The sequence below is a fragment of the Plectropomus leopardus genome, chromosome 20 (genome assembly GCF_026936395.1).
Source record: "Plectropomus leopardus strain MGB_pleo_1.0 chromosome 20, ASM2693639v1, whole genome shotgun sequence".
NCBI classification, from domain to species: domain Eukaryota; kingdom Metazoa; phylum Chordata; class Actinopteri; order Perciformes; family Serranidae; genus Plectropomus; species Plectropomus leopardus.
In genome coordinates this window covers 8390912-8417495 of record NC_142195.1, presented here as the reverse complement: position 1 = coordinate 8417495, position 26584 = coordinate 8390912, and the positions used below count along the sequence as shown (strand labels likewise).

At 38.8% G+C, this 26584-nt stretch overlaps 1 protein-coding gene and 1 long non-coding RNA gene across 4 annotated transcripts in view; one reads left to right on the top strand and one right to left on the bottom strand.

The window, feature by feature from the left end:
* Nucleotides 1-14491, top strand: part of usp20 (ubiquitin specific peptidase 20) — a 15548-nt gene extending 1057 nt beyond the window's left edge. For 2 of the 3 annotated variants that reach the window (XM_088070969.1, XM_042508939.2), the window contains 23 exons: nucleotides 806-859; nucleotides 1380-1442; nucleotides 1550-1690; nucleotides 1781-1883; nucleotides 2227-2296; nucleotides 2421-2534; nucleotides 3100-3199; nucleotides 4849-5362; nucleotides 5472-5621; nucleotides 6217-6329; nucleotides 6733-6905; nucleotides 9025-9119; nucleotides 9225-9258; nucleotides 10054-10099; nucleotides 10199-10379; nucleotides 10535-10661; nucleotides 10750-10919; nucleotides 11982-12063; nucleotides 12622-12730; nucleotides 12817-12919; nucleotides 13007-13075; nucleotides 13180-13348; nucleotides 13719-14491. In XM_088070969.1, coding sequence (XP_087927095.1) covers nucleotides 806-859; nucleotides 1380-1442; nucleotides 1550-1690; nucleotides 1781-1883; nucleotides 2227-2296; nucleotides 2421-2534; nucleotides 3100-3199; nucleotides 4849-5362; nucleotides 5472-5621; nucleotides 6217-6329; nucleotides 6733-6905; nucleotides 9025-9119; nucleotides 9225-9258; nucleotides 10054-10099; nucleotides 10199-10379; nucleotides 10535-10661; nucleotides 10750-10919; nucleotides 11982-12063; nucleotides 12622-12730; nucleotides 12817-12919; nucleotides 13007-13075; nucleotides 13180-13337 — 2769 coding nt within the window. In that variant the 3' untranslated portion in view covers nucleotides 13338-13348; nucleotides 13719-14491. The remainder of the gene's footprint in view (nucleotides 1-805; nucleotides 860-1379; nucleotides 1443-1549; nucleotides 1691-1780; nucleotides 1884-2226; nucleotides 2297-2420; nucleotides 2535-3099; nucleotides 3200-4848; nucleotides 5363-5471; nucleotides 5622-6216; nucleotides 6330-6732; nucleotides 6906-9024; nucleotides 9120-9224; nucleotides 9259-10053; nucleotides 10100-10198; nucleotides 10380-10534; nucleotides 10662-10749; nucleotides 10920-11981; nucleotides 12064-12621; nucleotides 12731-12816; nucleotides 12920-13006; nucleotides 13076-13179; nucleotides 13349-13718) is intronic. The other variant, XM_088070970.1, reaches the window with a different exon arrangement.
* Nucleotides 1740-26584, bottom strand: LOC148186166 (uncharacterized). The gene is made up of 12 exons (XR_015775135.1): nucleotides 26299-26584; nucleotides 20371-20558; nucleotides 16173-16225; nucleotides 14736-14788; nucleotides 12760-12927; nucleotides 12217-12339; nucleotides 10214-10400; nucleotides 7827-7941; nucleotides 6862-6923; nucleotides 4733-5245; nucleotides 4358-4409; nucleotides 1740-1829 (listed from the first exon to the last, which is right to left on the bottom strand). It is a non-coding gene; the product is annotated as an uncharacterized LOC148186166 (long non-coding RNA).

Here is a 26584-nt window from a genome sequence, read left to right as displayed (position 1 = left end):
TTTATTATTCTATTCTTTTTTTAAATGGATGCATGAGAATATCGTCCATATTTGTGCAGTTACGTTCTCCTTGCATTCGACTCTGCATGGCAACACTTGTAAATTGTACCCTTTCATTTTATACTGTGATACAAAGTCACACAGTGATACACAAAAAGAAAAAGAAAAGAAAAAAGGACTTATTGGCTACATATAGCCCAATTTTAAACCATATTTTAAAATAACCATTCTATATATTAAATATACATTCAAAACTGTAAATAAATAAAAGTACTGCATATACCCCATGTTTACATTATATGTATTTTTTATCATACACACCAATTCACACAGATTCTGCAACTCTTTCATCTAGGCTAAGACGAGATGTCTGCTAATCTTTCACCTTTTAACCTTGAATAACTGAAATCGAAACATCCAAAGACAATACAATGTATTGTATTGTCAATAATATACATTTATTAAACATCTTTTCAATGTTAAATAGCTCAGTGGGATGGTGATATATGGTGAAGGGTCATGCATTTTACTCTCGTCACTCAAGGACGCTTAGGAATATTTTTTAGAATATTTGTAGCTCAAGGGAGGTTCATGATATACATATATAATTATCTTTTTTTTTTTTAAAGTGAAGTCACACCACAGCCACCCTCTACTTTGATAAATGAAGTACAGTCCCTTATGTTGTTGTACAGCATCTACGCTGAAAAAACCCATCCTGGCTTGTATCTGACTGAACTAACAAATTTGTGCATTAATAATATTTGATTTTGTTCCTCTCTGTTCTATTCTGTTCACGCTGCAGGGAACTTGCCAGTCTTGTGGAGCAGGAGGCCCAAACCTGTGGGCCTGTCTACAGGTAAGGTCATTAAAACTCCTTTTTAAAAATGTTTTGAATCTCTATTTTTGCAAGGGTAAATACTGCTTTGGCTTTTGAACCTTGTCACAAAAATGATGAACTGTGCAAATGCAAGTACCTCTGCATTTCAGATTAGAAGGCTAGGTGAATGCTTAATAATTAATGACGATGTGGAGCATAAATGTAATTATAAATGCAATCGCTCTCACATTCAGGCAGGAAAGCAAGCACACAGTGTGCAGTTACAGCTATGATTTTACACTCTGACATTTGAATTTCTAGCATGAATTTATATTTTTTTTAATAGATCAAAGGGATAGTTCAGAGTTTTTTGTCGTGGGGTTGTATGAGGTACTTATCCATAGACAGTGTATTACATGCAGCAGATGTCACTTGGAACGCCCCTCATACAGTACCTCATACAACCCCACTTCAAAAAATATGAAAAATCCCTTAAAGCCAATTCAAGATAGGAGTTATAATGCAGGAGCCTGTCTAATAAAATCCCTCTGCTGTGCAGAGTGACTGCCCATATGTTGGTTGTGGAGAGTCCTTCTCTGATCACAGCACCCTGCATGCACAGGTAAAAACACTCTCACACTACACATATCCGTCAGTTTACCTCCTTGGTGGATGCTTATGAGAATAAGATGTTAACCCGATTCCTTTGAATGATTGCGTTTCCTTTAGGCTAAGAAGCATAACCTGACTGTGAACCTGACGACGTTCAGGATCTGGTGTTATGTGTGTGAGCGGGAGGTGTTTTTGGAGCACAGGCCCGCGCTGGTGCCTGTACCTGCTGCTCCCCACCAATGTAAAGCCACAGAACAGGTAAGTCCCAGTGATGCTATCTGAAATTCACACAGTGCTTCTTACTCACCTTCGTATTTATAGTATCTGTTAATCTTTTTTTTTTCCCAGGAAGCAGCTCCTCAGCCAGTAGGTCATCCGCTAAAAGCCGTACCAATCGCTGTGGCAGAAGAAGAGGGTTCAGAGTCAGAGGAGGATGAGCTCAAACCAAGAGGTACAACAAGTTTAACATTTCTTCTCTAGAAAAACAGTGAACAGAAATTTCTCAGAAGAGACAAAGTCGGCATTTAAAAATCTTTTCTCTGAATTTTTTCAATCATTTTTGCGTTTTTCTCAGCGCTCACGCTATTAGGTCACAGCTGCCATATTTAAAGATGTAACTGCTTTGAGTCCTAAGAATAGTTATTGGGCCTGTTTCTTTTAAATCCAGACTTGCATTGATAGTTAACCCTTTGTGGTGTTCTGTTCTAAAAATATATGTCTGCTTAGTTTGAACACTTCTTACACTCTCTGGGAATACAAAAAAACTGCATAGCTCTTGTTTCTCCTGTTTGTAGGCCTGACAGGAATGAAAAATATTGGAAACTCCTGCTACATGAATGCAGCTCTGCAAGCTCTCTCCAACTGGTGAGGTCACGTCCTGCTATTACATTTGGTCTATCACTGGGAATCTGTCTCATTTACTATCTTCGCTAATTCGTTTCCCGCTAGTTAAACAGCTCTGTTGATGTAATCTCTCTTTCCTCACTAGTCCTCCTCTCACTCAGTTCTTCCTGGACTGCAGTGGATTGGTCCGGACCGAGAAGAAGCCTGCCCTCTGCAAGAGCTACCAGAAACTCATCTCAGAACTCTGGCATAAAAAACGGTAATAAAAAGTGACATGAAACCAGTTGAGGCTAGTGACAGAATGCAGCTATTCAGTACTATAATGTACTAATGCATCCTTTACAGTATGTTAACCATTGGAAACCTGAGCAGAAACCAGTAACTTAAAATTAGCAAAACATTAGTAAAAATTTACAAAAAATATCTGAAAAACAGCAACAAAAAAAAGTAATGAACAAAAACAAAGCAAGGAAATTACCTTAGAAATTGATTAAAAATAACATAAAAATAAACATTAAAAAACAATTGTGCATAATAAATTTAAATGTGTATTTCTGAAAATTAGAAATTTAGTTTTCTGTACATTTTACCAAAGCTTTAAAAAAAAAAATCTAAATCTACTAATTCTCAGGAATTTGTTGGATATTTCTTGCCAAGTTACTCATTGACTTTTTGCCCAATGTTTTCAAAAGAAATCAAAACTATTTTCTTAGGGTTTAAAAGATGAAATACTTGTGAAAGGTACCAGAATGCAGTACAAGAAAAGTGATGTCAATTCAGGTTTCAAAGGGTTAAACTAACTATCATAGTGTCTTCCTCCCCAGGCCCAGCTATGTCGTGCCGACCAGCCTGTCTCATGGCATCAAACTAGTAAACCCCATGTTTCGTGGTTACGCTCAGCAGGTAGGGGCAAGCACCCAGCAGGTAACTACACCTGGCATCACTCAGCAGCTTGACACGGTCTTGTCTTTGTTTTTTAACTGTGAACCACTGTGTATTTCCCTCAAATATTCCCAAAAATGACTATTCCCTAAATTCCCTAAATTTCTTAGTAAAGGGTAACTTTGGTATTTTTTTTAAACATAAACCCTATTTCCAGAGAGATCAAGACTAAGATCCTTTTCATTTAACCAGAAAAAGGCCCAAAATTTGTAACACCAAACCCATTCAGAGTCAACAGAACCAAAATATAATTATCAAAAACTGTCGTCTGTTCATCTTTCCATTGTTCCAAAAATCACCAACTCTATTTTTGGTTAGACAAACCCTGAATTCACCCAGTTAGACATGAAAATATGTTGGCTTTATATACGCTTAAATTGCTCCTTATTTAAATGTTGCTGGGTAATTTTGGCGATGGCAATTCCGGTGCAGTTAAACATAAAGGATCTCGCTCTTCAACAAAAAGGTCTCTCTCTGTGGGGATCCATAATATTGTCAGACATTACATTAACAATCTGAGTCTTTTAGTGGAATTTGAGTGGTCGCGTTGCAGCCTGAAAACAGGGTTTGGGTTGAAAAAAAAACTAAGTTACCCACAGCTAAATAACCAAAGGCTTGACTTGAGTTGTTAAGTTGTTTAATAGTTCAGTTTTTGGGGGGAATTATAGTATTTTTTCTTACATCCATAGAACCAGACAAATTCATAGACGCATTGTTATGTCTAACTGTAGAAAACAGTGGAGAGTAACTGACGGAGGAGATAAATCCAGCTTCTTTGCCAATCCTGACATTAAAGACTTCATAATTGCTTAAACTACAATGCCAAAACTTTTAGAGAGGACTGATTATGTGATTTAGTAGTTTGATATTTGTGGAAATGCTGTTTTTTTTTCTCACTTTCCTGCAGTGAATCAGTTAGCTTAGCACGGCAGGATGAAACAGCCAGTCATAAGTCGTCATTTTTATATTTCAGATTTTGTGTAAATTAAATAAACAATGCTAATGCTAACCATCTCCTGGCTGTAACTTTTATATCTAATATTTCCCCAAATCTTAAACTATTCCTTTAACTTTAGAGGTGCTACTAGATGAAATAGATTTCCAGAGTTAGAGCTAAGAAAGGCTAATATCTCAACGTACCTTCATGCTTCATGCAGAAACCTTCAAAATGCATCTGTGACTTTGTCTGACTCTGGGGAAGAAAGAAAATGGAATTATTTCTTTAAACATAAAAGCACATAACTCAAATCAAACCATTGTGTTAGTCTGATTCTTTTTCAGACGCTGAATTATCTGTGTTATCCAGTTTTTAAGTGTTTTCGTGTTTGATTAATTCTTTGTGCATGTTTGACCTGAAGAGTATGGTTTTGTTTGATCATGATTGCCATGGAAACATGTTTTTAAATAATATGGAGTTATGCCTGTTGGTAGCAGATGTGATTAGGTCTTTATACCAACTCTTACCAATATTCAAAACTCTTTCTGATAGCATACAAGGCATACACCACCACTTACATTTCTCTGTGCATCTTCTTGTTTTGGTCCACTTCTCTGCAAAACTCCTTTCTCTGTGTATGTAGCTGCACTCTTGCTTCATCCCTCTGAGTGAGTGTAATGCTCTTTTCTTACAGGACACGCAGGAGTTCCTGCGCTGTTTGATGGACCAGTTACACGAAGAGCTGAAGGAGCCTCTGACGGAGTGCAGCATGAGCGGCGAGGGAAGTGATGGCGAGGAGATAAGAGACGGAGACCGCTCCCCGTCTGAGGACGAATTCCTCTCCTGTGACTCTGGCTCCAGCAGTGACCGGGGGGAGGGGGGAGGAGCGGGCGACAGTGAGCTGCTCCTGCAGGATGAGTGCGACGGGGTCAGGTCACCGGCAGGTGGGATAGTGGCCGTTGGCACCGGCGGGGTGATCTCAGAGAAGGAGAGGCTGAAGGAGCGGAGGGTGTCCGGCTCACCTCTACGTGGAGGCTCGCAAGAGATGGATGAGGATGCTGATGTGGATACAGCAGCTGAGGAGGGGGCTCCTGAGAGGGGAGACGAAGAGGAGGTAACGCCAACCACAAACACTGAGGTCCAAAGCCAAGAGAATAACCAGTTATCTGATACTGGGCAAGGGCAGAACCAGAGCAACAACACCTCAGGTAAAAAGCCAGAAATGTTATTAAAGTGGATCTTTTTTAAAAACTGCTAGCACGTAGATCATTTGTCTCTAAACTGTCAGCTCTGCGCGCTCAACATATTGTTTTCTAGAGCCAGACAACGAAGCGTCAATGGCACAGCCCCAGTCCACTCCCTGCAGTCCAGTGCGAACCATTCAAGAGTTACATCCCAAACTGTCCTCCAGTCAGCCTCGCTCCAGCCCCCTCCGCTCTGCAGGACCTGCGTACTCCTTCAAAAAAGGTAAAAAAAACCAAAAAAAAAAAACAAAACCATCTCAGAGTTCAAAAGGTAACTCCTGACTCCTGGGGAGTACAGTACGTTTGCACCACACCGTCATATGAGATTTGCTGAAGTGAATCAAGGAAGTCAAGACACCAGATGTGAGTTGCCTCTTTGATTTTATGTGAATTTGATGAATTCAGAAGGTTTTTTCAAAGTGTTTCACATTCAGCAGGCCTCTTTTTTGCCTTTAAAGTCTGCAGTCTTTCAGGTTTAACAAAGCGTCACTGCGTTAAAGGGATAGTTCAGTTTTTTTAAGTGGGGTTACATGAGGTGCAATATTAATTTAAACTCACTGAACACAAGAGCTGCTGGTCAGAATTTCATCTAAACGTATTCAGTGTATTATTCTAGGTAGAGGACCACCATTGTCAGCTGCATTAACACCATGAACGGAAAATAATTCACCAATATGCTGTTGGTGATTCATTCTTTTGCTTGTTTTTCTCTCATCCACATAGTATCGCAGGTGGCACTGATAATGCTTTTGTTAGTCAAACAACACCAGTGATGTGAAGTTTATCTAATATCCTCCCTGCTGTCACGACTCTTCCAGCTCAGCTGCTGCTCAGTGCCAGGAAGAAGAAACAGTCTCACTATCGCAGCGTGATCTCTGACATCTTCGACGGCTCCATCCTCAGTCTGGTTCAGTGTTTAACCTGCGACAGGGTGAGCTGCGCTTCACGTGTTTGAACACCAGGGGGAGCAAAATAGTTATAACACACAGTATACTTATTTGAGAAATAACTTTTTTTTAATTTGTGAAAGTGAAATTTAGATAAAAGTATGTCATATGTAATTGCTTCATTTCAGTATTATGTATTCTTAGAATAAAATTAATTGACAATTCACATTTTAAATCTTCATCTGCTGAGAATATTTGCTTTGTTTTTTTTTTATCACATGCTCTTTCTGGGAACACCAATGATTTATTTTAATCTAATGTCACTCATCCACCTCACACACTAGTTTTTAGATAAGCATTTATTTATATTATTTAAACTTATTTTTTCAGCTCTACTCTTACTGATGGAGGCCTGCTGTGTAAACTGACTCTGTGATTGTTTGATAGGTCTCGACTACAGTGGAAACCTTCCAAGACTTATCTCTCCCTATTCCTGGTAAAGAGGACTTGGCCAAGCTCCACTCCTCCATACATCAGAACCTTCCAGTCAAAACAGGCGTGTGTCCCGACACTTACAGCTCGCAGGGCTGGATCTCCTACATCATGGACTCCATACGCCGGTGAGTGGACACATTTAACTGTCAGAGGAAAGGAAGAAGTCAGCGGGTTTGAACACATGAATTCAATCTGTCTGATCGCACACTAACATGCTGAGGTCATTTAAAAGATTTAGACACGGTTTCCGCCTAGAGGTTTTCTTTTGAATGTGCGTTCAGAAATAAATTAAATTAAGATTGGCTGAACACAGTAGGAACTATTGAAGGTGTTCCTTAGAGAGAAAGAGGGCATGTGGAATCATGAGTTGTTTTTTTGTTGTTGTTTTTTTTCCAAGAAGTCACACTTACTTAATTGCCTATGAAAATCTGCATTTTCTCTAAAATCAAAATAAAGCAAGAGGAGGATGCCAAGAAAAGTTTTAGGTGTGTGGATTTGGCTCCAGTAATATCTCTTTACAGTCGATTACACCGATGTGGTTGTGGAGGCTGCAGATGATGCAGGTCAGGGCTTGTAGATATTACTGGATCTGTCAGGAGAGTGTTTGTCATTTTGGAGCTGTGCTGTAAAGCGAGATCAACAGAACCAGGCCATCTTTTGTGTGAGCTGGCTTGACACAGCCTCAAACCTCAGTCAGAGATGACGGGCACCACAAAAGTTGTTATCAACATGTATTGTTAACCCAGGCTTTCTTCTTCAGGCTCAGTGTGTGTTACCATAAAAAGAGCCAAAGGTGTCACTATCTCGTGGTGGGGACTGCAGATTGTAACCAGCTGAAATTTCTCACGTATAGAATTTCTTCAGTGGTTATTGTTCCAATTATCTGCAGAGGTCTCCTCGTCTCCAAAACAAACTGACCAGGTGATTTAAAACTGGTCAAAACCACAGAATTAAGCTGTTAAATGTTATGAAATCAGTGTTTCTTTAGTACTGTGTGGCATGTAGGAGACGAGCCGATAGCCCAAGCCCTGTTAATATGTGCTCACCTTTCTTCTATGATGACATAAGATCCAGACGTCCAGGAAGTTTTATTTTCCATGAGCCACATTTTCTGCAGAGGTCTCTTCCTCTGCTTAAAACAAATGGACTCGCTGATTGAAACTGGTAAAAAAAATGAAAGAATAAAGCAGCTTCATGTTAAAAAAATCTGTGTAGGCGAGGACCCACTCCCTACGTAGGTATAAACAGCTCATTCCAAGGTAACCAAAACAATACGATTCTTATTTTCACGTGATTATACACACAAAAAAACATACTTATTACATTACATTCAGTCTTAGTCAACGTGTCCCCCTAAATCCCACACACTGGAACCTCAAAGCGAGAGAGAAATGCTGGCAAAAATTGAATATATTTATTTATTTATAACATGATTGCTGCATATTTTACAGCCCTTAAACTTGATGCAGCAGATAAATACTCTGCAGGTGCTTCATGCAGTGAGAGGGCCACAAGGACTTCTGGCAGTCAGTCCAGGACTGATGGGCTGGAGGAGATTATGTAGATTGAGGAGAGATCTGAAATGCCTGACCCAGTGCTCCAGGAGAAGATTTGAGTGCTGAGCCATCACATGACCCAGCAGAAGTGATGTTGCATTTTTAAGGATTGTAGAGGGGTTTTTAACAGTGTAGTGGAAAGAGTAGCTACTGTCTCTGTCAGCAAAGCAGTGGGTTTGCTGAAATATTCTGAGATGAGTCAACAGCTTTTTACTGATCGAGGAGGGCTGTATGCTGTTTATTTGACTGTAAAGTAGAATCACTTCCTTTGCCAAGAGCATTTGCAGATATTTGGCTATGTTTCCGGTGTTTATCATTTTACATATTGAGACAGAAATGCAGGGACAGGCCTTGGCATGCTATTGGCTCATCTTCCTGCAATTCCAGGATTACAAAAGTAGCGTCATTGTAACAGTGACGTTGTTTTGGTGAATCCGGTTATTTCTGAGAATGTATAGAGAAGAAGTCTGCGCTCATATCTACCTCAGAGCCCCCCTGTTCTGTCAGAGAGCCTGGGCACTGAGTAAATTTAATTTGAAGAAAAGAGCACACAATTCCTGTCCTTAATTATTACAAGTTTCTGACTCTACTCGAATACTTAAGGTCATTTTTATCAGTGTGATCACCTTTTGGCTTTTTGTGGTTGAAACGACTCAGTCTCTTTGTATTACTGTATGCCTCTGAACAGGTTCGTAGTCTCATGCATCCCTAGTTGGTTTTGGGGGCCCATGGTGACCCTGGAGGACTGCCTCGCAGCCTTCTTTGCTGCAGATGAACTCAAAGGTAGACAACGCTACACTGTGTTATTCTATTATAATACGTAAGTGGTCAAGTGTAGGTGAGAAAATGTATGTCAGGATTAACATTTTACATTCATTTGTTCCACAGGGGACAACATGTACAGCTGTGAAAGATGTAAAAAGTGAGTATGTTTAGTAAAGTGGAGACATTAATTAGAACTGGAGAAATTCTGCTTTTTTAAAGGGAGAGTTCACACCAATGTGATGATGTCACAGAGTTTTTAATCACTTTTTTTTGGATCAAGGGAAGTTTTACAAATAAAAAGCCTCCATGGATCAAAAAATTAATAACAGAAAGATTCATAGTTAACAATGAAGTTTGATGTTTCCTGTCAGCAGTTTTACAGACGTCCTCTTTTATAATAGTGGCCAATGCTGCAATACTGCAGGACGAGAGGATCATGCTTGTGGTAACTTGATATGTAAAAATTTAATGGCATCATCTTTGGCTTAACTGTACATTAGCTTGCTCAATGCTGCCAGGTAAGCTAGCAGTGGACGAATGCTTCCCTCTGCGCGGTGATTTGGTCGCAGATAGAGCTCAGTTCAGCAAAAAGAGAACAGTTCCTCAATGAAACCGCTCACAACAAAGTCTGTGGTTTATCTTTAGTAACCACATCATGATTTCTAGAAAGAGACATTACTGTTGAGTTTTTCAAATGTAATTTTTGGCATTTTGTGCTTTTAAGTTTCATTATATTGGAGAGAAGGCAGACTTTGCTATGGATGATATCTCCAACACTATGCAACTCACACCAAAACAATCTAGGTTAATAAATAGCACTAAACGTAAGAGAGAAAAAAACATGTTTTTTTTTGTTTTGGGGTGAACCTTCCCATTATTGCTTAAAATGTATACTTTTAAACAAGGGTCTTTTTCATTTAGATTTTTTTACACAATGTCTTGTTTTCTACAGGTTGAGGAACGGTGTCAAATATTGCAAAGTACTTAGACTTCCAGAGGTACGTCTTTCTTTTCAAATCTGATATTATCGTTCCTGCAGATAACAAGCTTAGTTTCGCTTGTGGTTGGCTTCATAAAGTGTTTCTGGTTTTGTGTAGATTCTGTGCATTCACCTGAAACGCTTCCGGCATGAGGTCATGTATTCATTCAAGATTAGCAGCCATGTGTCCTTCCCGTTGGAGGGCCTCGACATGCGACCATTCCTGGCTAAAGAGAGTCCATCCCAAGTCACCACTTACGACCTGCTGTCAGTCATTTGTCACCATGGAACTGCAGGAAGTATGAGATAACTTCCATTTCCTACAGATAAGGGGAACAAATGTCGTTAAAATGAGCAAACATGCATGTTTTTATCTTTCAGCTTTATCTATGCAGGGTAATCACCTCTTTTTTTTCACCACTTTTTTTTTTTCTTATAATCTCCTCTGCTGCAGGTGGACACTACATAGCTTATTGTCAGAATGTGATCAATGGCCAGTGGTATGAGTTTGATGACCAGTATGTCACAGAGGTCCATGAGACTGTGGTGCAGAATGCAGAGGCCTATGTGTTGTTCTATCGGTAAGTATTTGAAGATCCTGTAATGTGGAACATTCATGCTGAATCTATTTAAAATTTATGACCGTATTTTTTGTCTCGACTCTTGCAGGAAAAGTAGCGAGGAGTCGGTGAGAGAGAGGCAGAAGGTGGTGGCTCTGGCAAACATGAAGGAGCCCAGCCTGCTGCAGTTTTACATCTCCAGAGAATGGCTGAACAAGTTCAACACCTTTGCCGAACCGGGTCCCATCAGCAACCACACGTTTCTTTGTCAGCATGGAGGTGTGTGACGTCAAAATCCTACCTTGTCACTCTGAGAAAAAATATACAGTCTATTCTTCCTTAAAGGGAAACGAAAACAGTCTATGATTATTTCGATTTAAATGAAGAAATGCTGTTGAACTGCATTCTGGGAAATTTGGGATGCAGTGTTTTTGGAGCTTGACGAATATTAGGGACTAAAAGTCAGATGCTTTTGGCTGCTGCTGTTTCAATTTTGACAGTTTTTTCTTGTGCATGCCTCTGAATTGGCATTATGTTTTCCGCTCGTCCATCCCATCGTGGTGAATGCGATGAGAAAGCGCTGAGGAAATATCTTGAAATGTGGCGCACACGTCCACTTGGACTTAATGATGAACTGATTAGATTTTGGTGGTCGCTGGTCAAAGTTTAATGTCACTTTTACCTTTAATGTCTTATTCTTGTGAACATGATATATCCGGAACATCTTGAGGCAATTTCTTCAAATTTGGCACAAGAGTCAAGGATGAACAAATGAATACAGGACAATAAATAAATACTCTTGTGAGTCCTCTAATGTTAAGTAAGTAAAATAATCACCTGAGTTTAGCAAAATAATTTAGCAATATCTGTTGAAAAATGATCATGTTGTTGATGATTAGCAGTTACTACATGATTTATTTTATTATATTTCGGGCTTTTAAAACAGTTTTTTACAACAAATCAATAGATTTAACTCACCCAGTTTCCTGAAACCTGTTGCCGCCTTCTCTAAACAGATTTCTTTGGCCATATTATCCTGCTAATAAATAATGGAGGGTGGCACTCTGGGGAGGATTCTGGCCTCTCAAGAGATTTCAGTTTCTAAAACAAATAGTTCTTGTTCTTGTAAAACTGGATGTTCCCGTTCGGTTTTTATGATAGTTGGCTAGTTAATATGTTAATACTAAAAAAACAATGGTTTTATTGTTTTTGTGAGTTAGACCATCATCATGGGTGAGGGTGGGGAATCAAGTGTAGGAGGAGAAAAAATCTACAGCAGTTACAGGCCAAGAAAGACAGTTAATTTTTCCTTAAACTTTGTCATGTTTCATCTCTGCACAGGGATCCCTCCCAATAAATACCACTACATAGACGACTTGGTTGTGATTGTTCCTCAGAATGTGTGGGAGTACCTTTACAACAGGTAAACATACAACACTTAACTGTTTTTATTTTGGATGTGTCTGTTCTGGTAAGTTAAAGCTGCACTTATCATTGTTTCGTTGTCATATGGGTAAAATGGCTTTGTGTAATGCGAAAGGAGTCAGTCGTAACGACAAACTTAGAGAATTCTCACCATCTGTGCCGCTTCCCTCAGCTCCACAGTGTTTACAGCTCATTGTTTTGGGTTTTTGCTGTCTGCTTCAGTCTCACTGCTGTTATCAATCTTCTATCTGGGCAGCTGTTTTCTGCACAAAAGCTAAAAAGAATAAAGAAAATGCATCTCAAAGGGATAGGTCAGATTTTTTGACTTGGGGTTGATTGTGGTATTTATCCATAGACAGTATAATGCATACAGTAGATATCGGTCAGCATGCCCGTGGTTTGGAGAAGCAGGCTGGAGTCCGACACAAAAGCTAAGCAGTGTACTGAATGTAAGTGAATAATTTGCATTTGGATGCAAATGTTCACAGTCATTTGTGTCAATTAATCACAATATCATAAGTGCCTCTCTGTTAAGTGTTGGTGTTTCCGTCCACAGTTTCGGAGGCGGCCCAGCTGTGAACCACCTGTATATGTGTGCCATCTGCCAGGTGGAGATCGAAGCTCTGGCTAAACGCAGGAAAATGGAAATAGACACCTTCATCAAGGTAAAACCCCATATTCTGCAATGGTTTACCTGTGCGTAGATTTGTCTTTGCGTTGGATGTTGAACAAGTAGTTTTCTCGTCTGCAGCTGAATAAAGAGTTTCAGGCTGAAGAGGCTCCGACGGTGATCCTGTGCATCAGCATGCAGTGGTTCAGAGAGTGGGAGAGCTTTGTGAAGGGCAAAGACAACGGTACGAACCTGCAGATAGACAAGACACAGAAGTGCATTAAAGTTTGCTCCGTCATTACAAAACAATTTCCATGATTTGTTTCCTCAGAGCCACCAGGTCCCATCGACAACAGTAAAATCGGCGTTATGAAAGGAGGACACATACAACTCAAGCAAGGTAAACCTCAGCTCTGGTTGTAAAGGCAGAAATGAGAAACAAAGAATCGTAAAATCGTAAAACCAGTCGTAAACCATGTTTTTATATGCGCTTCTCCCCCTCAGGTGCAGACTATGGTCAGATCTCAGAGGAGACGTGGCAGTACTTGTTGGGTATTTACGGTGGAGGCCCTGAGATCGCAGTGAGACAGACCGTGGCCCCGGCTGACCCTGACAGCCTTCATGGAGAGAGGAAGATCGAGGCAGAAACCAGAGCACTTTAAGATAAAGAGAGGTTGGAATGTTTACTTATTGAGAAACACTGTAAGATCACCGTTATGCCTCGAAAGACCTCACACTCCCCCTTCATATACCAAGACTTTCATACAGTCAGATGTTTAAATATACTTTTGGGTAATGTGTAACACAATTGGAAGTCACGGTCGCGGAGGTGGTCTTGGAATAAGCACCATTTCCACCCACTTTGCTAATGTCAGCCACATGAGCTCATAAATTCCTCCTGGCCAGCAGAGAATAAGAAAGCTGCACATGTGGCTCAGAATAATGGAAGCAGCACATAAACAACTGTACACCCACTCTAGACTGTTTGAGTGAGGGCCCATTATGGCTCTGTTTGTTCTCAACTTGTTTTTCATTTCTCCCAGGTCTTCTGATTCCCCCTTTCCACTCCTGCGTTCGCAGGAAGCTGAGGAATTTGCACCTTGGTGAAGAAGCCTCGCCGTGAGCACTTTGTAAATGTAGCAATGCATTATTCTGAAGCCGTGTCGCGAGAGGGTGAGACGGTACTTAAATATCACGTAGTTAATTTATTGGATTACTCTGATCCTTGATGTTAAGGTGTAAAAAAACAAAAAGAAAAAAAGACGTCGTGTTACATCTCTGGTTCTGGTAGCTATGGTGTTTCAGTGGCTGCTCTAGTGGCTAGGTGTCAGATACTGCTACAGCTGGTGGTGTTGTGAACCAGCCTGCCGAGGAGGAGAACTCAACCTCGGTGTGACGTTTGCTTTGAGGACTTTCTTCTTTGATTTGAAGCAGCAATCAAGAGATGTTAACAAGCTTTCTGTTTGTTTGCCTGTTTACTAGTTACATAGCAACAAGTCCAGAAATCAAGTGAGAGATATTACATCAATCATACTCTTGCACCTCAAACCTTAAACACACAGAATAACTGAGCCCTCAGGAATGGAAGTCTTTTGTTTGTTAAAGCCAGTGATACGAGAACACCACAGCAGGTTTGTGTCAGACCACAAAAAACATGCATGTCTTCCAAAACACCGTTATCAGGGTGTATTTGAAAAGCTTCAAAATGCATGTAACTGCTGCTCCTTTATTTGGACCTGGAAGGATGTTTTACTGACAGGATAAGGTGCCGAGTTTGTTCACTCAAATGCAAAATAAAATCTTTTTTCTGCTTAAATTGATGGGAATATGGAGTCGCTCAACAAATAGGTATACAGGCATTTACATATATGGCAGTTTTCTAAAAGGTCAAGTTTAGGTCAATTACGGCAAGAGTGCAAGAATGAAGTAAGAGGATGTGCTCATCTGGTGCAATAGTGGTATATTTGCCAAAGAAAGAGAATGTTGTGCAACAGAAAATGGCTTTTCTGATAATAGCTCACAAATTTGAAATTCTTCAGAATAATTAATGCAAAATTTACCTCATTTCAGTTCTTGAGAAGAGATGAATCCATAATGACTACTAATGCAGTACCTGTTCAAACAGAGAGATGGCAGTATTGACACCATGTAATAATTCAACAAGAAAATAAATAATCTGACAATATCACAAATAATAGGCACAACATGCACAAATCCAAACAATAAGTTTTTTTTCAATTTTTTTTGTATAATATCTTTATCAGAATATTTTGCATAGTATGTGAAATACATGTCTTCACCAACTAGGGCTCCATAGCTTGTTTATGCTCAACCCACACTGCAGGCGATGAAACAAAATGTTACCCTAACCGCACTGCTTTGTGTCGGAAAAAAAAAAACAAAAAAAAACTAATTCAGATCTTGTGCTTCTCTTGTCTTTTTTACATTAATTTTCAGTCATTTTACTTTTTTTTTTCTAATCACAGATAAGACTGACAAACAAGGACGTTTTGTGCAATCAAGATTAAAAAGCCAGTGTCAAATCTATGACAAATTGCAGAGTCAGCCCAAGCCTAGCTAATAAACCACATCCTCCTCTATCTCATTGTAGATCAATCACATGCATGCCTTTTTACTGTACAGATCTGCAAAGGCAAAGTTTGTTTCCACATTTTCAGCAATTAAAGCCTAGCACTGTGGCAGGGGCAACAACACACAGGAAACATAAGATAACAGAAATGTTGAGTGTAACTGTAATTTTTTGTTTATAATTAATATGAATAAAAAATACCAAATTTGAAAGCACAGACTAGGAAAAAATAAATTATTATTATTATTATTATTATTTGTTTTTTGTTTAACAAACTGTATGCAACATTCAGAGCATAATAATGATTCATAGTATGGCATGGAATCCCATGCACACTGCTCTCAACATGAGCTAGCTACCCGTTAATGATGCTAGCAGTGCGACTAATGGTAACACTGCTGAAAGAGGTAACGGTGTTAACATGGGGGGAAACTGAAAACAGGGGCACTACGCTTGCACAACAACAGTCCCAGCAGTGCAGAGCGGTGGCGATTAGCTAGCCAGAAGGATAAAAACACACAGGGACTTGCATGCATGTGCAGCTGGACCATCTACCACAACAAAAAACAGAGAAGCTCAGATTTTAATACACACAGGGGTAGCACAACTTCATTCTCTGCTCAGGATGCCATTACTCCATTTTATCTTTATATGGCAAAAAGCGATTTGCTGCTATATTAATGTTGTGAATACAGCGCCTTTAACTGATTTTTTAAAAATAGTATAATTATTATTTATACAATTAACGCAATTACAACATGGTCTTAGATGAAGAATTATAAAGTTATGGCCAATTTACATTTACTGTGTGATACCGTGACATGTAACAGGGGAGTACAGTAATATAAGAGCAACAGTAATACATTGTTTCAAAATCAGAAATCCACTCAAAGATACTTCTGCTTACCAGTCTAAATCGCCACAAGATGTGCTGGCACAGCAGCAGAGCATTTCAGAGCCCTGTTGTGAATTAAAAAGAGGAAAGAATTACTGTTGAAAAAAACTGTAGTTTTAATGCCAAATGATCTGTAGCTGCTGTGCAGTATTCACATCATATTCATTAGTTCCTGTCTTTTGCTATTTTTCCTTTTTTCGCACCTTTTTGTAGCAGCATTCAAACACTAAAATGTGGTATACAAACAACCAAATTAAAGATTAAATGTAAAGAATATGATCAAGTAATAATTGATAATCTGCAGCAGGGATATACTTCTTTCAAGCCTTTGCACACCCACAATTCACATGCAGAGATGTTTTGCCTGATTACAGCTGTGTGGGCATGTATGAACGGTGCTTTATTGACACTTTCCTCATTTGAAGTTTGGCTCATGATGTTTGACCTCAAAATTCTCAGCATTGCTCTGCTAAACTTTAACCTGAGCAAAGGTGCAATTAGGAGGATTAGTGAAAACAGCTAAATCTCTCTGCTGTATTTCACTACAAGATCAATCAGTAAAAGTGATCTGAAAAATTTTATTTAAGATACGTGACACACTATTTGTGTAAGAAGAGGGATGATGTAGACATGCTCATGAAATGAAAAGGGCAGCTACTCATTGTACCACTGATAAAATGATAAATGTTTAATGTAAAGTTTCTCTCTAAGCATTGGTTAAACCCCTAAAAATGCACCTCTGTTCAGCAAAATTGTAAATTCAGAAGTTAATCAGCAGAAAAAAATCCCTTCACAGCTTAACATGGCTTAACCATAACTCTGTATTTCAGCCTCCTTTAGTATGTGTGGAATTATGAATTTTTAAAACTGCCCCACCCCTCAGCTAATCCCCTGCAACTTGAGCCTACCTGCCCACCTTCAACTTTACTCATCAAACTTACAAACCTTGGCTTGCAAATGGTAATAAACATAAGCCTTCAGCTTGACTATGTTGATAATGTTGAAGTGAAAGTGAAACTTTGCTTGCAAACTACAGCTTCTTTCACTACCGCTCATTTCACCATAGTCTCATGGGACTGGTTCCTTAGGTTTGTGACGTCACAAACCCGGAAGTCAGAATTCACCTTTTTGAAACTCTTATTGGTACACTGCAATTCCAAGGAAAAAAAAAACAAAGCTCAGCCATGGCGCTAGTCTACTACTATTAGTCTACTCATGTCATGTAGCATATAATAAACACCATATGGATATGTAAACATGATTAAAAACTTGATTTTCACTGAAGCAGGTTTTTAAAGGAATGGTTTGACATTTTGGGGTTTTCTGTCGAGAGTTAGACAAGAAGATCAAAACCAATCTCATGTCTGTTTGGTAAATATGCAACTAGCACCAGTAGCCAGTTACCTTAGCTTACCAGAAAGACTGGAAGCAAATGGCTAGCCTGGTTCTTAAGGTAGCAAAATCTGCTTGAAAACTCAAACTGAGTAATCTTTACAAAAATAAGAATTTAAGAAAAAAAAGTTTTTTAACAAGCTGTTTGTCCTGCTAAGCTAGGGTAACTTTTTGCTAGCTGTAGTTTCATATTGAGAGCACAGGCATGAGTGGCATTGGTTTTCTCATTTAAATCCAAAAATTTAAATATATAAAATAAATTGTTAACATACATAAATAAAAAAAGCTCATCAGCATCATGAATAACCATAGTTTGTTGCTTTTCTACCTTAATCCAATGTTAGTTTTCTTGGTTAGCTAAAATCAGCAAAACTTAAGATTTCCAGGACAAACAAGACAGACAGAAACATACTTAATCTGACAAAAATCTAACAATTTCAACAAGCTCAGAGGATATTCAGAAGTGTTATTATCAGAAGAGCAACTTTAACACTCCCCGAGCAAAATATCGAACACGGCAAGGAGACGGTAATCCAAATACCTAAGATGTTTTAAAAGGCCCCTTTTCACCATAAATAACTTGCCTTGTCATAGGAAAGGAAAAACCGGTGTACTTCATACCATTAAAAATCATTTTATATGCAATTTTATGGTTCACATTCAGTTGATAATTCTTTGTATGGAAACCTCCACGACCCCTTGCACACTGTCATTTGATGAATTGTTATCAAACAGACATCAGTAACAGCAGCCTCAAGTTTCCTAACCTCCTCTGATGAGGAAATTGAAGAAACTGTGGTCACTGAACCTAAATCTGTGGTTGAGGCTTCAGTGTTTCCCACAGAATTTGAATCTATGTGTGCCAGTAGCTGATGACTTCTGTATTCTGTGTCCCCTCTCTAAATTCAGATCTATGAACACAGCCAAAAACCAAACAAAAACCTAAAAAAAAAAAACAAACACAAGTCAGCCATCATTAATGTCCATTTCATCTGAAGTTTTCCTGCCATGACACGTCAAACGTTAGCTCTGTCTATGAATTTTATTCCAGACCATGGTCTATAGTAATCCATGCCTCCCTATTTTGTTTGTTAATGTGTCCAGAGAGCAATTAACCAATTTTAATAGGAGAGGACACTGATCTGTCCATATGTCTTAAGGAAAATGTTTTATAGTGTTTTTGTTATTACTCATGTTCAGTCTTTTATCTATTCTTTATCTATAAGAGAAGATATTAATACTTGGGGATGTGTGTGCTATGGTTTGATATGTTTTGGGAGACTAAGTGCAATGAAAAAGAGACTTATGTGCAATGTTTTCATCAAGACTCTGTGCAGCTATCAAACAGAGCTGTTTGAGCAGCCGACAGTCTAGACTGAAGCACTGCAGTTTATTATATTGCAGCGTTAAAAAGCTTCAAGTGGTAATTACTTAATTATCCCCACCTGTGAGTTTGTTTGCCTGTGTTACAGCACGTAGCCATGCGTGTGAGATTTTCATCTCGCTGGTAAATACTAGCATTGCTGTGGTTGGACAGAGTTCATCTGTATTATCACGACACTCTGGAGACAGCACAACAGGATTTCACTGACTCATGTTTTCCACACATTGCACAGTGTGGCTGTTGTGGTCATGATAATGGTGATACATGATAGCATGGGACTTAGGCGGTTGACCTCAATTTCGATGGGATGTCTTATTGTCTGTATAACTGATGTAATAATTCATGACTGGTCAAATGATTAAAACTGCCTGGTCTTTGATTTGATTTTTTTTTTTATGTTTGTTTTGCTTTATGCATATCTAAAAACAAAAAAAAAAAGCCAGCACTGGAACTGGAAAAAACTGAAACTATTGCTTTTGGATAAATATTTTAAACTACAATGAAGTACTTAGAAGTTTGAAGTCAGAGCTGGAAATGACATCACGCTCACGTTGATCGTGTTTCAGTACAACACGACGGAAAACCAAGATGTTGTTAAAATGCCAGTTCTAGCCAGTTTAGCCACTGTTAGCATAACCAGATGATAGCAACACATTATGCTGCATTTTGCACCTAAAAACACTGTTGCAACATGTCCGCAGGGACTGTAGCAGTAAGAAAGGACTGTGTATCGACCTTTTAGTGGAATACAAGCAAGACAGAAGTGCTCATAAACTGTACATCAGTAAATATCTTATTACTGTTGATAGGCACAGCAGCCATATTGGATTTTGAGGTCAGGGTTAGTGAGGTTCTTACGACCTTCTGAGTTGGAAATCGACATCAGTTTACAAAAACTGAAGTGTAATAACTTCCATAACCAGGCACTCATAACCATCCATGACATAACTAGACTAGCAGTTTACTCTTGTTTCCAGTCCTCATGCGAAGCTAGGCTAACAGCCTGTAACTCCAGCTCACTCTTTAGCATGCAGACATGATAGTATTATCAATCTTCTTATCTATCTGTCTTCATTACAATAAATAAGCCAAGTTCCCGAAATGTGTAAACTATTCCTTAAAAGGATGTGCGCATATACCTTTACAAGGAGGATCTTTCTCAAAGATGCTATTGACTGCACTGTAGGAAAAGACAGGGTATCTCATCCTCTGCTGGGAAGATTTTGACCGATCTTTTAAAAATTGTGTCTCCTCTGAATCCTCCAACTGTTGACAGGTGAAGCGTTACCTTTTTTAAATAGATACATAAATGAATATGCCAATTTGCATATTGAAATGAGTTCTTACTTCCCTGAAAACATTAAATTTGATTATGAACATTAAATTTGATTATAAATACAGTTGTGTGTAAAAGACCTGAGTGAGAGGGTTTACCTGTTTGGATTTGAGAAAGAGGGGGCAACTCTCAAGTGAGCAGCTGTGATGTCATTTCAAGTCCCATACGCATGCTGAGCTGTATCCAGCCCAGACACAGGCAGACCGAGAGCAAAACACACCGGGCTGGAGAGAGGATGTGATGCACACACGCTGCCAGCACTCTTGAAGACGAGAGAACCAACACGCTGTTAAGGTAAGAGACAAAAACAAAAACTGACTCAGAGGAAACACATGCAGCTGCAGCATCCGTCCACATCACATTCCCTAAAAATTGGCACGTTTCCTGCACTGCACGTTACTGGGATGCATTTCGGGACACACCAGATATATGAATGAATAATTAAACATCCCAAAGCAGTAGTTGTACAAGCCATTGGATATTAAATCAGCAGTTTTGCAATGAAGTGAGGATTTAAGAGGGTTGCCTCCTGTGTCCATTCGCCGGGATGGGATGGGTGTGGCAAGCAGCAGCAAACCACTTGTCCTTTGCATCCTCATCATTAATGTCATTATATCTTGCTAATTCACTCTGCATGCACCAGCCAGCTCTGCATGATGAAGGTCAGAATATAGATTTTGGAGGGCAGGTTGGGATCTGCATTAATGAAGTGGAGTAATTACCAATTATGCATGGAAATATCTGTGCCAGGAAGGAATGGGCTGCATGGATTCTCCTGTAGCCCTGTAACTGTTTTAAAAATGCTGACTAACTGTATAAAGTACACAGTATACACAGTTGCTCAGAGGCATCAGTGTGGTGTTTTTTTGCTCAAATAACTCTTGTGGAAGTGATCTGTGTCTGTTGCTACAGCTGTCCGAACAAACTGGATTCTTCTAGAGTAGTATATACATTTTTAATATTTCACATTATGAACGCTTGAGTGGTTACCCCATTTTACCCCAGAGTACATGCTGGATACCCCTCACAAAATGTGTTCACAGCACTCTGAGATGTTTGCTACAAAAGTCATAAATCAGTGCTGACAAGGACCAGAAGAGGAGAATACACCAGACCTAATTTAAATTCATGATTATCTAATGCCATTTTTTGTTGATTTTTAAATTATTTCACCTGTCTTTGAAGCTCTTTATGGTCTTCCGCCAGCCTACTTGACATGTTTGCAGAATCATGATCTGGCACAAAGCTTCAGTCATTTAAAAGTGCAGTACAAAAACATTTCAGTGGGGCGGGTTTTAGCTGTTCAAGGTCCTGAGAGCAGCTATAATTGTTGATATCTATAAACTCCTCCTTGAAATCCTCAGCTTGGTTTTCATTAAAATGTTTTTAGATTTTTTGTTGCTGCTGCTTCTTAATTGTCCATGTTTCTGGACGGTTCTGGTGAGTCACGGTTTCTGGTCGTGGTATGATTTAACTGTCAACACATCCCGACCTCAACAGCCGTGTGGTTGCTTCTCCTAAACACAGGCAGTGACTCTGCTCTGCAGCTGCTTCTGCACAGCCTAAAGCAGTGATCCACAGCAGGAACAGAACAGCACCTCACATTCCCACCGACACATCCCTCCTTATTCACTGTTAAGCACACGCTTCCTCACCTTCTCTCGCCAGTCCTGTGCTCTGCCAGATTGGCATTATTTTCCAACGCTTGTTTAAAGGCTAGCAGGATTAGTAATTTAGCTGATACTCAATATTTCGTAACTTTTTCCTCAATGACTGTTATCTTAACACTTAAAAAACCTCAAAATTGCACACTAACAGCTATTAGTCGACACAAGGAATATTAATAGACTGGTGAGTTCATTTCCTCATCCTGATGAGAAACTCTCAACCACCAATGTCCAGAGCCAACCACAACATGCACCACCAAGACATGCAAAATATACATAAAAGCCTAAATTTATCACAAATGTAGTGGATTTGACAGAGAGGTGACTGGAAGCATCCACGCCCCCGTCAATATTTGAAAACTGGCCAAAAAAATCCCCCCAGAAACCCTAAAATCTGTGATGTAGTAGGACTTAAAGTATGTAGCTGTCCAACAGACAATGAATTGTTAAAGATGTTATAGTTGTGATTATGGTTTGAGTATATGGGCACATTTTCTATTTGAGAACTGAGAACACAATAGAAAAAAGATAATATGGGTATAAAAAAGAAAACATTCAGTGGTCCCACAAAATCAGTTTCACATTCATTGTTTATGGAGCAGCTCCAGACTTTATACCCTATGACATCACATTTGAGACTTATTTTTCTGGTGTCTGGCTTTGAGAGAGAGTAGCTCATGTTCACAAATATAGATGGAACTTGACCATGGAAATAACATAATGGACTCTTAATTGAGGAGATATTTCCCTTTAATCTGCAGCTAACTATCCTCCTTCCTTTTCTCTCTGCAGGAAAATATGACATCTTATTTGACAGCCAGGCATTCATTTGGACAAAGATGGGAAAACTAACATGACACAAGAAGCAATTCATTTATCCCCAGTGTGAGGAAGCCCTTTTGTGATACTGCACTCGGCTAGAGCAAAAATCAAAGTGCTGCAGTATCGTCAGAGGAGCAAGTCACCACAAAGAAATTCAGAAGAAGCCTCCCTGGACAAACTATAGCAAACTGATTCTGCCTCTCTCTCGCTTGGAACCCTCTCTCTGTGTTTTTTGCAAAGACGACAGCTGTAAATATTTACATGCCGTGTCTGGCAGCTCTTGGAGACGGAGAACGCCTTGACATGAAATGACTATGACCTTTTAACTCACGGTAACCCTCGTCAGGCCCTGCAGGCAGGGCTGGATGTGAGACTTGTGGGTTTTTTCAAGTTGCTACAAACAAGAGGGAACTCAATCAGTACCTGCATTCCCTTTTTTGTGGTACTTTGTGCCTCCCTTTCACTGCTTCTCTATTTTTTTATTGCAAGCATTTTATAGGAGAGAACAGATATAGACTGTTCCAGGGAAACAACTTGCTTACCTTGCTGTACATGCCAATTTCTGACCACATACCTTAATATCTACAAAATATAACGGTCACACATTGTTCTTATATTTAGCTGGAAAATATATGGGACACGTGGGCATAATTTTCCAACGTATAAAACAGCATTAAGAAGTTTATAAATGCATAACAATAAAAATAATATAAAGAAAATATTGCAGTAATTTAAAAGGTATATTATTCAGTAAATTCTACTATAGATTACAAACACACTGGATTGTTAAATATAGGTCAAAATAATAGACTTCAGTTTATGTGTAGCTGGTCACTTAGTGAGTATGAGTGTGTAAACTGAAGCATGTGTTTAGAGTAACTGTTTACACCTGTATCTCCGGACCTGTTTGCAGACACACACACAAACACACACCATGGGCTGTGCCATGTGTTCCCAGCTGGTTGACATGTGGACTGTGAGGGCGAGCAGGAGCGGCCGCAGGGCCATGGAGCTAACCTCCTACCCACAGATGCTCCAGGGAGGCTACCACAGAGTGACGGGCCTCCACTACATGTCCTCCTTCTCTGATGCTGAGGACTGCTGTGATGACAGCAGCTCAGGCAGCTCTCTTACCTTGGACTGGCAGACACAAGGCACTGATGGCTGACGTACAACCTAGAGCGGTTATACCACCAACATGTATATAAACATCTTAAAATACACAGCAAATGTGGTGCAATAAATGTGGTGGATTTGAAGAGAAATGATGTTTGTTTTTATAATATACTCTGGAGATAAAACTTTTTTGATGAAGAGATTTTACAGACAAGACAAGACAAAATAACATAAGTTTTGTTGCTTATTTTATTACCTACCAGTGGTGCAGTAGTACTCAGATTCATCTAAGATATACTCCATTACAAGTTAAATTGAAGTGTTACTTACGTAAATGAAGATTCATCAGCAAAACAAACAAAAAATGTCAAAAGTAAAAGTACTCTTAATGGAGAATGGCTCTTTTCATAATGTTATATTAATTTAGAATACTTTATTATTCCATTTTTTATCAATAACAGATACATGTTAGAGCATTTTAATATTGTAGTTTGTCCAGTTTCAGTCCAGTTTCAGATACTTTGTACATTACTGGATAGATTAATGGTATAGTACTATATCATATCATGTAGGGTATTTTTCTGTAAAAAGTAAATAGTAACTTTAATTGTCAAATGAGTGTAGTAGATAAACAAGTACAATATTTCTCTGAATTGTAATAGCGTATGAGCATAAAGTAGCACAGAATGGAAATAATCAAGTAAAGTACAAGTACCTTGAATTTGAACTTAAGTACTTAAGGACTTTTACTTGTGATGGAGTATGTTCTGTACTGTATTCATTTAAACTGTAGTATCTGTGCTTTGGTTTAAAGTAAAAGAATTAAAAGAGAAAGTACTCATTAGGTTGGCAATCAATCCCTCTGAAAAATCATTCTACATTTAATTTTTAGTTTATTATTACGCTATTGCAGTATGTAAGTAGTAGTTCACAACTTTACATACTGTTGACTGGTGCCATATTTTCTTCAATATGTATTATTACATTATAAATGTGGAGTAAAAAGTCCAACGTTTGTCTCTGAAATGTAGTGAAGTAAAAGTATAAAGGAGCATAAAATGGAAATACTCAAGTATGTCTAACTTTTACTCAAGTACAGTATGTGAGTAAATGTAGGCTACTTTGTAACTTTCCGGAACTGCTGTCATCCATAATATCATCATCATCCTGTACTACCCAAAATTATGACTGATTATTATGTTGAGCAATCGCATTACTGGATCATGGCACCACAAAAATTTAAACTGTGGAGGAAACTTTTCTTGTTTTGCAATCAACCACTAAGCCCATATTTTGCCAGCAGTCTCTCATGAAGTCAGTTTCTCATAAAGACCAACGCAGTATGCAAAATACGTGATGGCTCACAAAGCCAAACAGTCTGACTATGAGTCAGATTAGAATTACTTTTTTTACCAGATGCTGAACAAAGATGTCATATTTGTTTAAAATTATCCTCAACTGTGCAATTCCTCTATTTTACTGGAGACCCATGTGGAATATACTTAAGTACTGCACTCAAGTACAAGTTTGAGGTACCTGCACACTTGTGTAGTTCCATTTCATGCAGCTTTAGACAGGAAATATTGTAGTTTTTACTCCATTACATTTATCTGACAGCTGTAGTTACTTTTCAGCAGAGTTTACAGTACTGGAATGTTATTAATATTACCTAAGTGAAAATACTAGCATAAAGACATACTCAGTCAAGTGATCTATGACACTCGTGATGGAGGAAGTCTTCAGTTCCTTTACTCAAGTAAAAGCACTCAAACTACAGTGTGAAAACAAAAGTCCTGTATTGAGAATGCTACTTAGAAGTAAAAGTATGTATGTATGTATAATGACGAAAATGTCCTTTAGGTATGAAAAGTAAATGTACTCATTGCAGAAATCTGACTCTCTCTCAAACTCTCTTTTTCATTATTACTATTACTAATCATTTAAACTGTACTTGCACCACCACCTTATTTTTTCATTTTTTCTTATATATTTCTGTAAAAAAAAAAAAAAGTAACTAGTATGTAAAGCTGTAAATATATGAAAGTATTTAGGTGAAAAGTTGGATATTTCGCCCCTCAATGTAGTGGAATAAAAGTATAAAGTCGCATAAAAAAACCTCAATTTGAGTAGGCCTACAAGTACCTCAAATTTGTACTTAAGTACAGTACTCGAGTAAATGTACTTTGTTACACGCCATAGATGGTACCATGATTAAATTGAATAACACCTTGATTATAGACGGCACTTTGCAGCCTGTACATCCAATTATCAATTACAAATTTACCGGACAAAAAGTGACAAAACTAAAAAAAATTACACAAAAATAATCTGAAATGAATAAAAAGAGCTTACCATTGTTAAACCACACAAATTAAACCTAAAACTTCTTGTATAGGGTTAACAGCACAACTCAGCACTCACCTACTGGAACCTAAAGTCTGTGGGTCTCGAGCTCCACGAAGTTCTCCACAATCTGCTCGAGCCTGGTTCAACTTCTCTGCTCGGTCATTTTCAGTCCACCAGGCCACGCTGCCCCAGTTTAACCAGTTCACTCATTCTCCCAGTTCCGTATTAACAGTCAAAGACAGCATGAGACACGTCGTTGAAGGTAAAAGTTCTCAGAGAAGAAGGAGACCAGGACCACCACGGACATGCTAGCGGTTAGCATGTTAGCTAGACACAGCTGAGCGCGCACCTGTTGATGACG